Source organism: Chroicocephalus ridibundus, chromosome 4 (genome assembly GCF_963924245.1).
Source record: "Chroicocephalus ridibundus chromosome 4, bChrRid1.1, whole genome shotgun sequence".
NCBI lineage: Eukaryota > Metazoa > Chordata > Aves > Charadriiformes > Laridae > Chroicocephalus > Chroicocephalus ridibundus.
In genome coordinates, this window is record NC_086287.1 from 11192917 (window position 1) to 11204801 (window position 11885).

Sequence of the window (11885 nt, forward strand, 5' to 3'; positions counted from 1 at the left end):
AAACCTTCGGAGGGAAGCAGGCGGCAGGATTTAAAGTGAGAGCAATCCCAGACGCGAATGAAACAAAAACACGCTATGGGTTTCTCTTCCTTAGATAAAAGTACCGGCGAGCCAGCCTAAACGCTGCGCGCGGACGACTAGTTAGAACAAGTTTAAACTCAAGAGCTAAAATTAAAATGTTTCCTCTGTGCGACTGCCTCCTGCCCCGGGAGTTCTCCCGCCTGCCCGCGGTCCTACACCTCCCGCTGCCCCGGCGGGCTCGCTCCTCCCGCACCGGCGGGCGACGGGCCGGGGGCGGGGGGCACCGGGCAGACACCGCGCCGCCCGTAGCGCGCCCGGTTTCGCTGCGAGCCGGGCCGGAGCCCGGCCCTCTCCCCCTGGCGCTGCGGGGCCCGGCTGGGCGGGCGGGCGCTAGACGAGGGACTCGCAGACGGGCACCGAGTCCGAGTCCTGGCTGTGCATGGAGCTCAGCCCCGTGTCCGAGTCCTCGTCGTTGTCGGCGCGGTCCTTGCGCAGCGCCCGCGCCTGCTCCAGCCACCCGGCCGCGCTGCCCCCCGCCGCCGGCCGCCCCCCGCCCGCCGCCCCGCGCGGCTCCGCCGGCACCTCCGCCACGTCCAGGGTGCCCAGCGTCTCCAGCAGGCGCTGCAGCTCCCGCTCCTTGTCCTCCCACGCCCGCTGCGTGTAGTCCAGGTCGGTTTTGATGGCCTCCAGGTCCGTGCTGAGCTTGAGGCCGATGTAGAGGCTGGTGCTCAGCTGGGTCTTCACCCGCTCGTGCTCCAGGTGCAGCTCGCCCTCGCCGCCGCCGCTCAGCTCCGTGGTGTCGCAGTCCGTCTCGGCCAGGCCGGGCCCCGCCGCCAGCTCCAGCTCCTCCCGACGCCGCTTCATCCAGCGTTCGTTGAGCTCCTCCTGGATCTCGGCGGCCAGGTGCTCCAGCAGCTCCTCCTGCTGCGCCCGCTGCTCCTGCAGCTGCAGCACCTCCTCGCACTTCCTGGCGTAGTCCTCCTCGGGGCGGCCGGCGGCGGGCTGGGCCGCCCCGCCCGGCTCCCGGCCCGGCTCCGGCTCCCCGCCGCCGGCCCCCACCAGGTAGGTGTCCTGCACGTAGTTGACGCCGTGCCGCTTCATGCGGTCCAGGTGGATCTTGGCCTCGTACCTGTCGATCTCCCGGTCCAGCTCGCGGAGCCGCTGGATCTGCTGCCGGATGGTGTGGTCCTGCGAGAGCACCAGGTGCACCAGCGTCTCCATCCTCTCCGCCGACGAGGCCTCCCGGGCCAGCGGCTGCTGCCGCTTCTTGTTGATCTTGGCCAGCTTGCGGAAGGCTTTCCTCACCACCCGCCGCTGCCGCTCCTGCGTGAGCGCCAGGCTGGCGCGGGCCGCCCCCAGGCCGTGGCCGGGGCGCTCCTTGCTGAGCACCACCCGCGCCTCGGCGCTGCGCGGCCCCGCGTTGGGCAGCGAAGCCTCGCTGCGCACCAGCACGAAGCGCACGTTCTCCTGCTCGTCCCCCCACGCCACCCAGAGCCGCAGGATCTTCGTCTTGTTGGGCAGGATCCGCTCGAAGCCGCGCCACTTCTCCACGATGCAGTAGGAGTGCGGCGGCCCCGACAGCATCCCGCCGCCGGGCTCGGGCAGCGCCGGCCGCTGCCGCCGGTGGTGGCTGTCCTCCAGCAGCACCCGCACCACGTCCGAGCAGGTGGTCCGCCGGGAGAGCCCGGAGATCAGCTTCTCCTCCTGGCAGATCCACACCGAGATCTTCCGCTCCTCGGGCTCCATCGGGGGCGGCTGCGGGCGGGCGGCCGGGGGCCGCCGGCTCAGGGCTGGCCGGGCAGCCGCTCCATGGGGAGTGCTCCGGGGAGGCGCGGCGTCGCCCGCCCGTCCGGCTTCAGCATGGCCGAGATGCCTCCCCGCCCGCGGCACCCCGCCCGTGCGCTGCGCTCCGCCGGCCGCCCCACCCCTTCCTGCCCGGTGCGGCGGTCCCCCGGGAGGGGCCCGGCCCGGCCCGGCGCGGTGCGGAGTCTGCTGCGGCTCCCGCCCGCCGCCCGCGCTCTGGCGGGTCCCCCCACCGCCGCCGCCGGGTTTTCCTCTCCCACCACGTGGGCGCCCCCCGCGGCTCACGCCCCGGCGGCGGCCGCCGGCCCGCGGGCAGCGCCGCCCCGGCAACTCCGCGCCGAAATCCGCCGGCGCGGAAACTTCAAGGCAGGTCCGCCGTCGTCGCCGCGTCCTGCTCTCTGCCCTGCCTCTGCCGCGAAGAAGCGGCGTCGAGGGATCTTCCAAACTGCCGAGGGACAAGAGCGAATCCTCGAGCTTCAAAGCGAAAGCCAGAACTAGTGAGGAATTTCCAGTTTTAGTAAATCATCCGCCTGTAATTAGGAAGTTCATGTTTGTAAAGCAATTCGCAGATGAAATATGCAAAGGACGGGAATGTCTAAGTGTTATTAAAATACTAGCTGAGCCAGATTTTAATGGGAGCTTGCAGTGTACTTTGATGGGAACAGGATTGGTCTCCGAGCGTGGATTAAAATGAGGAGATGTAAAAAATGGTTGTGGCACTGATTTTCATGGTGCGATTGCATCATGGGGGTTCACGGACCTATGCTTTTCTACATGGTTAAAAGGTATTAAAATGGCTAAACGGGCTAAATGCTCTAAAACCTGAAGGCTGATCTGTACCTTCTCCCGGATTTTTAGAGCCAATAAAATTGGCATGCTGTGTGGAGAGGATTTTTGTGTGAATAAGGTTCGTGTCCCAGTCAGTGGAACAGAACGGAGTTACGGTATTGGAGCCTAACTACTGGAATTCTGCTGTTTGAAACAGTGAAGTTAGGGCACACAAAATAGCGAATTAACAATTCTGCAACCTAATGTCCTCCTTTCCCCTAAAGCGCACAGGCTCAGTGTGGGCAGCTGCTGCTTTAGCTTTTCCTGTATTTACCTGGAAGGAATAGTCTTGGGGAAGACAGCCTGCCTTCCGCTCTGGCTACGTAAGGCAGCTAATTACTATGGTGATTTCTGCCGTGCAGCCTCCTGTCCCATGAGGAAGTGGGCTGAGGGACCACCGAATGCCAGCATTCCTGGAGCTGAAGATCACGCAGATCATGTGCCTGCTGCTAACGTCCCTTTCCTGTATTATTGTAGGTTAAATGATTCCAAACCAAGGTGGCCACTGCACATTGCAGCGAGTGCACGCAAGGGAGGGGTGCTGGTAACAGGCTGAATTTTGCTTCCTGACCCCAGTCGCCTTACATTAAAGTTGCATATCCCTGTCCAATGGTAAAGTCTGTCACTGCTGAAGTAATTTTGCTCTCCTGATGTGTCAGAAGTGCTAGATTGCTATGCATTCTTTGTATAGAGGGAAGCGTTTGCTGATGGAAGGTTATTCCTGAGGTGTGCAGGCTTTTTGTTCAGTGTGTCGATTATGCCTAAAAGGATCATTCACTCCAGGGCAGAGGAAGGTGGGCCCAGCAATGGTAGTCCTGTAAGAGAACAAAGTGGCCTTGACAAAGGGGGTTGTAAGGACTCTGGGACAAACCTGACAGCTAACGCTGCCCCAGAATGATAGGGTGTTGAACAGGAATGGGATGTGCCATTCAGTCTTTGCCTCTGAAAGGACCAAGATAAAAAAAAACCTCCAGGAAAGTAGGAATAGAAAAGCCTTGTTGCTCTTACCAGGCTGACAGAAACTTGGAAATTCTTTGTTGTCTTCTGCAGAATCAGGTGCAGCAGAAGCGTTAATGAGACAGTGAGAAATTGTCTGACTCCTTTACTGGTGGTTCTTTGCCTTTCCCGTTTAGTTCTGATCTCATTTTATATGTATTTCCTATGGGAATGTCTGATCCTACTTTGTTCTGGCAAAGAACAATACAGGAAGAGCAGGGTGTGATGTGGAGAGACATCTTATGCTTCCCACAGGTCAAGCTGCTCCAACTTGTCTGACTGCCTGTATCTATCCAGCACCCAAGCCTGGCTTTGTGCAATGAAATTGGAAGGTGATCGTTCCATCTTTCCTTGACCACATCTCTGTGTATGGAAAACTGGCTCTGCTGCCCCAGCGAAGCCCCCAAGGCAGCATTGCCAGAGAGAGAATGAAGATGTCGGTACTTTGGTTGGAGGCAGTAAGATTAAGATTAAGGAGACAAACACTTGACTTTGGTAGGGTAAGCCTATCAGATGAGTATGTATATAATCTGTGGTTAAAAAGCTGGCATTAGAAATTTACATTGTTAGTTCTCAAGCTTAGCCCTCGGGAATTTTGTTTCAGGCTGTCTGCAGACTCAGGAAACTGCCACCAAAGCTTCAAAAGTTTGAGAGTTTAAGTACATAAGCACCTATCTGAAGCAAAGTTTGGGCCCTGCTGTGCTGAAACCCAGAAGACAACTGAATGCATGCAACCCTTTGCCTTTCCTCCAAGGATCTTAAACCATCCTGCAGAGGAAGATAGTGTTGTTATCTCATTTTTACAGATGTTATGGCATAAAGGAGTCAAGTGCCTCGCCTAAGGTTATATAGCGAGGCAGTAGCAGTGTCACAAAGTAAATCAGGTTCCTTCACTCTGGTGCCATTAGTCACTGAACTTGACTGCCTGGTGCTCTGCCTCCTTCATCTCCTTCTTTTAATTATTCCATGAGAAAGGGAGATGAGGAAGTATGCATTAGTTCAACAACTACAGAGGGTGATAAAATGAAAGTGCAAACTCAGCAGATGATATATTCTGCATCTCCATGAGGCAATAGGAGGCAGTGGCATTAGAGCCTACTTCAGACATCTACCTGGCGAAGGCAAATCTCCTCCTTCAGTTGACTGTGCCTGCAGACCTGCAAGCCTCAACAGTGACAGGCAGAGAGGCTGTGTCATTCAAATATCAAATTGGAGGGAAGGACAGTTGTTCCTCTCTTCACTCCCTTCCCCACAGAGCAGTGATGTATGAGGTCTTCTGCAATTTCTGAAAAGAGTGTATCGCACAATTTAAAGCTTAAAATGTAATAAACATCATCTTCTGTAATCCAGAGGCTGTTTCTGTACTGCTGGATCAATGCACAGCTGTCAGCAGGCTCTGCTTCTGAAGCGCGAACTTCCTTGACAGAATGCTATCCAGAACATCACTGCGTAGCATCTGTTTCTATGATTTGTTTAATTAATTGCAAAAATACAAAGTTGATGATACTCTTAACAGCCGCCTAACCTCTAAAAGGAGATTTATGAGTTTAACATTTTAGGCTGTGTTGAAAAGTCCAAGCCCAGGTAGAGTCTAGTTTATTTTTGCCCACTGCAGAAGAATTACAAGGCCGAGTGTTGGGAAATAAGCTGTATTCTGGCGTTTCACATGAAGTTCATGAAGTTCTTTCTCTTCTCTCTTTTTTTTTTTTTTGAGATGTGCAAGTAAATTACCAAGTCTTTTATGATAAGAACAGCATTTCCCATTATAGGGTTGGATAGTGAGGTGTGTCTGTTTCTTTTTTTTGTTTCTTTTTTTTTTGAGCTGAGCTACCAGAATGAAATTGCAGCCCTGATATTTTTAATAAATAAAATGATGCAAAACTTGTGAATACTTTGAATCTAAAACAAATAAATGAAAATGGATTTTCTGCTTCCATAATTCATATACCAGGAAAGTGGAGGAAGTCTCCCAAAACTGTATTTGAGACACAGAATTAATTCCTTTCAAAAGCATTTAAATGGACAAAGTGTAGGGATTCGGATTCAGGGTATTCTTCTGTTTTTCCACAGTGAAGTTGCTTTTACTTTTCAGATCACTCTCAGGACAATTTAGTTATTTTTCCTGAGGTTACAGTTCAAAAGAATACAGTCTAAGTGAGATGAGTAAAGGCAGGCTGCAACTGGTAATCTATTGAGCCATCACTGTCTGGAGAAGTTACTCTTTGTTGTGATGCTGAACAGCAACACTGCTTTACCGGCTCCACTTCCTATGTTCCTGTTAATCTTATTTTGTGAGGTTTAGCTGTTGGTCACTTATACTTGCTGCTTTCAAACATTTTGCCTCAAGAAACATTGATGAAGTCAATACACAATTTGACTGCTAGCATTGCAGACTTCCGTAACGCTTGCTTGCCTTTACAGATACATGAATAGTGGAAGGTGCTATTGACCCTATGGGTCACTCTCTCACGGATGCTTTTTTCTTTTGTACCTAGTTTTTCCTGAAAGCATAAAGCTGAATAACCAAATCATGTTGTGAATAACCAAATCATCCCTAGTTAGCATGCATAGAATGAAGCGTTTGAAAAACTACCTATTAGCAGGAGTATTCAACTTTAGTCAAAATAGTTCATAGGCTTAGACTTTTATTTCAAATAAAGTTGTTTAGGTTGTATCTGAACAGCTTTAGACATAAGAGAAAGCTTCTTGCTTTCAGGTTTTCTGTTGAAGCCACTGAAGGAACTGGCACTTTTGATAAAGATGACTTTTAAGGAGAGTAATGAACTCTTGATCTGCTTCTGTAAGCTACAAGCTCTGTGAACATTTGATCCACTTCCTTCCATTTCTTGCATCTGATGTGTACTGTCTTGCTTCTGAATGCCCCCTATGCAACCAGTACAGCTGACATATGCAATCTGGAGTAATTCTTTGCTTCACATTGCTGATGATACTTACATGCTTGTGTGATCCATTTGGGAAGACTGTGGTGTGGTCTGTTTGAATAATAGATGCCAGTGCTGGGTTAAGCTGCTTTGACTACTTTATCCAACTTCTTCTTTTTTAATGTGCACACACCCAAACTACAAATGGGTATGTCAGGAGGAAACTGTCTTCCAGTGAAATCAGTGGGGGCTGCATGGGTAAATCCCTTTGCAGTGCTTTGAAAATGCAGGCATGTCTATAGACTACCATTAAAGAAAATTATGATGACGTATATTTATATTACAGTACAGCCTGGAAGTCTTGATGTGCTAGATGTAATGTAAATGCATGGGAAGAGACTATCCCTGCCTCGAAGGCTTAACTAATGTCACGCAGCACGTTAGGGGCACAGCAAAGATCAGCACTAAGAATTCCGATTTCCAACTTCTCATCTTTGAACCCAGCTTTTAACAGCTTGTTTTTGTTTGTTTGTTTATTATGTGCTTACAACTCTTAGGATGAAAAAGAATCCCTCTCCCTTTACACCCTATGTTTCAGATTTTATTTTCTGACTGAATGCTATTTAGCATAAATGAAAAAGTAATGCAAAAGTAATTGAACAGAGCAAAAACCAACTTTTTCCCGTATAATGTACATAATAGATATACAAAGCTTTGATTCTAACACTAGTATGCTTTGGGGGAGAATATGAGAAAGATCAGACTCAAATGATGGCTATAACCTTCTTACTCCAAAACCATTAAATGTATTTGAAAATGGTTCAGTATTACTCTAATAACTTAGTTTTAGCTTAAATACTTAGTCTTCATTGATCAAAAAAGGAATCAAGAATTAGGTGTAGTGACATTCCTTTCCTCAGCAAACATCCTTAGTGCAAATATGACAATTTTTATTATTTAGCACTTGTAGATTCTTTGCTTAAACAGTTCTCTTATCCCTCGAGAAAATGCTTGAGGCTCTCACAGTGATTGTTTCTTCAGTTTTGACCATTAAGCTCAAAACAGATATACTAGGTCATTCATTATCTTATTGAGATTATCAGGAAGGCTTTTAACTACTTTGGGGCGAAAATATTCTTGCTGACTTTTTTTCCCTGCTAACTTGTGAATATCCATTAAAATATACCTTCTCTTCTTCCCGAGTAAGTATGCGCTGTGGCCTCAGTAACACAGATGATACAGGCTTTCCCATATAGACGCTCAGATGACCTCTTTTGCAGGTCAGTCATATACGTATGGAAGGGGCTTGAGCTTCTCGGCCTTAATGGGGGTGATGATTAGTGAAAGGTTCTCCTGTTGTTTTTTCTGTACAGGTCACGTAGAGGAGCTGCTCTCACTCTGGTGGGATTGATGACAAAACTCGTGAGAGGTTTCACTGGCAGCTGGCCCTAGAGTGCTGGTAGTTGGAAACGTTAGTTAGGCATGAAACAAACATCTGTTTTCATGCTGGCAATGTGAGTAATATGGTTCCTCAACATAACTGCCGTGAAGAAAGAGGCCCCTGATCAACCTTGGCATTGCATTTTGGCAAGCATGTCCGACTCGCATGTGCTCACAGGTATACTGTATGCACTACATTTCTGTAAGGCAATTCTTGCAGGTACAAAGAAAGGATTTGAATTTAATTATATATTATTTGAGCTGGAAAACAGTTAGTGACGTACGTTCCTGTCTGTGACTATGAAATGTGTATTCTCATTACCCTACAAACACATTCACTCAGAAATTTGTAAGAATCAAAAGTTTTGTGTGCAAACATAGGCTTTGTCTGTATATGTGTGTGGATCTCTTTTGTGTTTGGATTTAGTGACATCCTTTTCTCCAGTGAAATACATTGCAGGGAGCTTTCTAAAAGTGTCAGAAACCACCCTGAAGTGAGAGATGATAAAATCAGAGTGTATTATTGCAGTAAGATGCTTTGTCAGATTAGAATGAGGACAAAGGAATTCTCAGTGTTGGAATGAACAGAACTTTCAGTATTTCCAGTACTACCGTGAAGTTTTCTGGTTTTGAAGTCTGTCCTATAAATGTATTTAGCAGGCAATCTGTTTTACCTGTTCTGTTTGTAGGATCAATAGTTGATTTCAACTTTTATAGTACAGACTTATATTCGGATAAGAGTTTAAATATGTAGCTATGAATCCATGTGTAAGAAGTGCAATTTACTTTTCATATATAATGAAATCCTTACTGGATTAAGACTGTGAGATTATTGCATTCTCCAGCCTCATTCTGTCCAGCTGTGGTCTTTCTAACTCTTTGCAGAAAACATTCCCAAAGCCTTGCTTCTGAACTGTTGTATTATTACCCCAAGACATTTGTATCTTTGACCCATTTCTAAACATTTTTATTTTGTATTCTTGGTAGATCATCATAGTACTAGCCTAAGTTGAACAAAGCCTTTGTGAGTAGTTCAAGTGAGTAAATAAAATTCATAGATGAATAAATAAGGATGCTTTACAAATTATTTCAACAAAAGGTAATGCAAAAGGACTTAAAGAGAATATGAAGCTGCATATAGACTGTGTATATTCATGCGGCCCCCGACCCCATTCTGACATTAACAGTGGCAGCTGGATTAGGTCCAGAGGCCAGAAGTCTCTTTAGAAAGAAAGATGATTTCAATGATGCTTTTCTTTCCCTTGAGCAGATATGTCTTGGATGGGTTCCATCAACAGAAAATAAAATGACATGCAATTTAAGCTGGTGGAAAAATTTGAGTGGTAATACGCAATGTGAGAAAGGAACCTCAGTTAAAGTAATGTGGAAAAAGCCCTGGAGTTGCATGCATGCAGCAGGGAAATAGAGTGTGTTATTCTTTGAAGCATGGCTTTCCTGAGAGTCCCAGGAAGACGGTGTGATCTAAGGAAATGCTCAGTTTCTCTCAGGATGGCCCAGCACAGGCCTGAAAAGTAACATTGTAGGAGGCACCTGAATTGTTTAGCACTTGTTACATTGCTATAAATTATTTTTTTCTTTATAATTTTCCTCAGTTTAATAAGATAGCATGATCCCTAGCTAATCCATAAGTATTAAATTGTAATGAAAGCAATGGAGAGATGACAGCAAGTGCAGTACAAAGAAAATAAGAAAAGAAAAATTCCAGAGATGTCAAGAAAATCAGTTGTATCTGGCAGTTTCTGGAGTTTTGTTTTAAAGGAAGTGACAGCAACATTGATAAAAACAAGAATTGACACAGCACTGTAAAATATAGTGAATGATCCTGGCAGAAGTGGGGACTATCTGGAGCTGGTGTCCGTGTAGTGGCAACCAAGTTTTTAGAAGGCCTAAATCCTTGCAAAACCATGCAGATATTATGTGCAACAAGTGAAAAGACTTGTTAATAATGTGCCTGCCCTTCTGTATAATGCTGTGCTTTTTGCATAAGAGATTTTTCAGGTTAGCTTACAAATTGACAACTGTATTAAAAGTGAGATTGTATCTGCCTCATTTACTTGTCACTCAGGAAAGAATGATACTCCATCCATCATCAGCTCCTTGTGCTGCAGTGGGCCGCTGCATTGTAATTCTCTTGTTATTGTAAAGAGCCTCCAGTCTTATCCTTTACTTTATAAACAATTCTCAGGGAGCCTCATGGGGCTTCTGAGGTGGGTGTAGGTTCTGCTGGCAGCTGATTACTCTGGATGCCTTGCATGCATTTCTACTGAGTGCTTGTAAAGTCCGTTGTCAAAAGCTGACTATTCATTGGGAAAAATAACACCAGCAGGCCACATTTACAGTGTTTCCTGTTGACTGGCCATTAATGACTGAAGAGTCATAATTTTTTAATGATTTACTGTTTCCCAACTGAAAAGGCTGCTGTTGTAATGGAGCATATGTATTTTACATCTACTAAGGATTTGATACTTATGTATCACTAATTAGTACATATAAGAGTAAATAAAGTTAATTTGGGTCGTTTTTATATGCAGAAAACAAATGAGTCTCTTACTTCTACTAGGAATATTCATCATAAATCAGATTTTTAGTAGCTTAAAGTAAATTAACTTCTTAAAGCTATGCTGACTTACGTCAGCCTAAGATTTGGTTCAGACACCCTTTTGAAGCTGTATTACCTACAGTTTCTTGTTCTTGTAATTCATGGCAACCTTTGAATCCTGTGTACTTTGTTTTAGCAAGGAAGCTTAACTTGATTTATCATGATAAAATGCACTTTTAACTCTAAAACTTTGTCAGCTACTTGTTTTTAAGGAGATGGCACTGTATAAACCAATACTATTTGAACTGAAAAAAATCTTAACTACAGATTTTAAATCCCACATTGTTATGACAAGTCCTCTATTCTTTTCAGTCTTTTATTCCTCCATTTCCTTTCTATCCTGCTTGTACCAGCATCAGTCATTGGTTTTGGCAGTGTTTCTTAACACAGATACGAGGAACGAAAGACAGCCTTTGAGCATGGAAAGTTAAGTGACTTTTCTCCATCTTAGAGTTTTAGCAGTCTTGACAGCTTGAGGTCTGTTTTTCCTAAGGAACTTGTCAGTATTCAATGTACTGCTCATAGATAGAGCTTCAGAGCTGCTTTCTGCTTATATCCCTGTGCTTTGGGTATCCAGTCTCCTAACACCCTTCTTGACCACTGCTGTGCCTCATCTAGCTTCACTGAACCACTCCTACTCTGGATTATGAAAAGTGCTATATAAAAATAACAAAGAAAACCAACCATTTTAAATAAATAAAAAAAAAAACATCACTGTGGGTTTGTTGTTTGGTTTTTTTTTTTAAAGAAAAAAAATGAGAAAAAGAGGATAGGAAAGGAAGCCTCACATATTTGGCAGAAACCCTAACATTAGTAGCATAGAAGCAGTGTCAGGAGTGAAAAATAGACCTTACTGAAAACCCCAGGAGAATTATCTTCTCAATGAGTGAAGGCTTGATCCAGAAAGATCTTGGGTTGCTGCCACAGGCTTCAAGGGAGGCTGGAGGTGCCCAGAGCTATATGGCACAATCCTCCAATCTTCATAGCCTAGGAGAAGTTCAGGTCTCATCTTTCCCGTATTAGAATACATGCTTACTCATACTGCAGCCCAACTTAGTGATATGAAGCCTTTTGGCTAACAGTTGAAAGGAAGCTGACATCCTATATTGAGGTGTTTGACAGCGAGATTCTTAAAATACAGCAGGCTAAATCCTGAGAGATGTAGCCCACCTGCAGCTCGGTGCCCTGGTATAACACAATGATTGGTGTGATAGAAATAGAAACGTCTCGGTATCCACAGAGCTTTCACCATCTTTATGAGAGTGGATTTGTATGAAAAATTTTAATCGAAGAAC

At 46.1% G+C, this 11885-nt stretch overlaps 1 protein-coding gene across 1 annotated transcript; it reads right to left on the minus strand.

Annotated features, from left to right (window-relative positions):
* Positions 1-292: 292 nt before the first annotated feature.
* RASSF10 (Ras association domain family member 10) lies at positions 293-1901 on the minus strand. Its single transcript, XM_063334240.1, has one exon. The coding sequence runs from the start codon at positions 1765-1767 to the stop codon at positions 412-414; it is 1356 nt and encodes a 451-aa protein (XP_063190310.1). The 5' UTR covers positions 1768-1901; the 3' UTR covers positions 293-411.
* Positions 1902-11885: the final 9984 nt, after the last annotated feature.

Coding starts and splice junctions, on each gene's coding strand:
- RASSF10 (XM_063334240.1), bottom strand. CDS start 1,767: ATGGAGCCCGAGGAGCGGAAGATCTCGGTGTGGATCTGCCAGGAGGAG.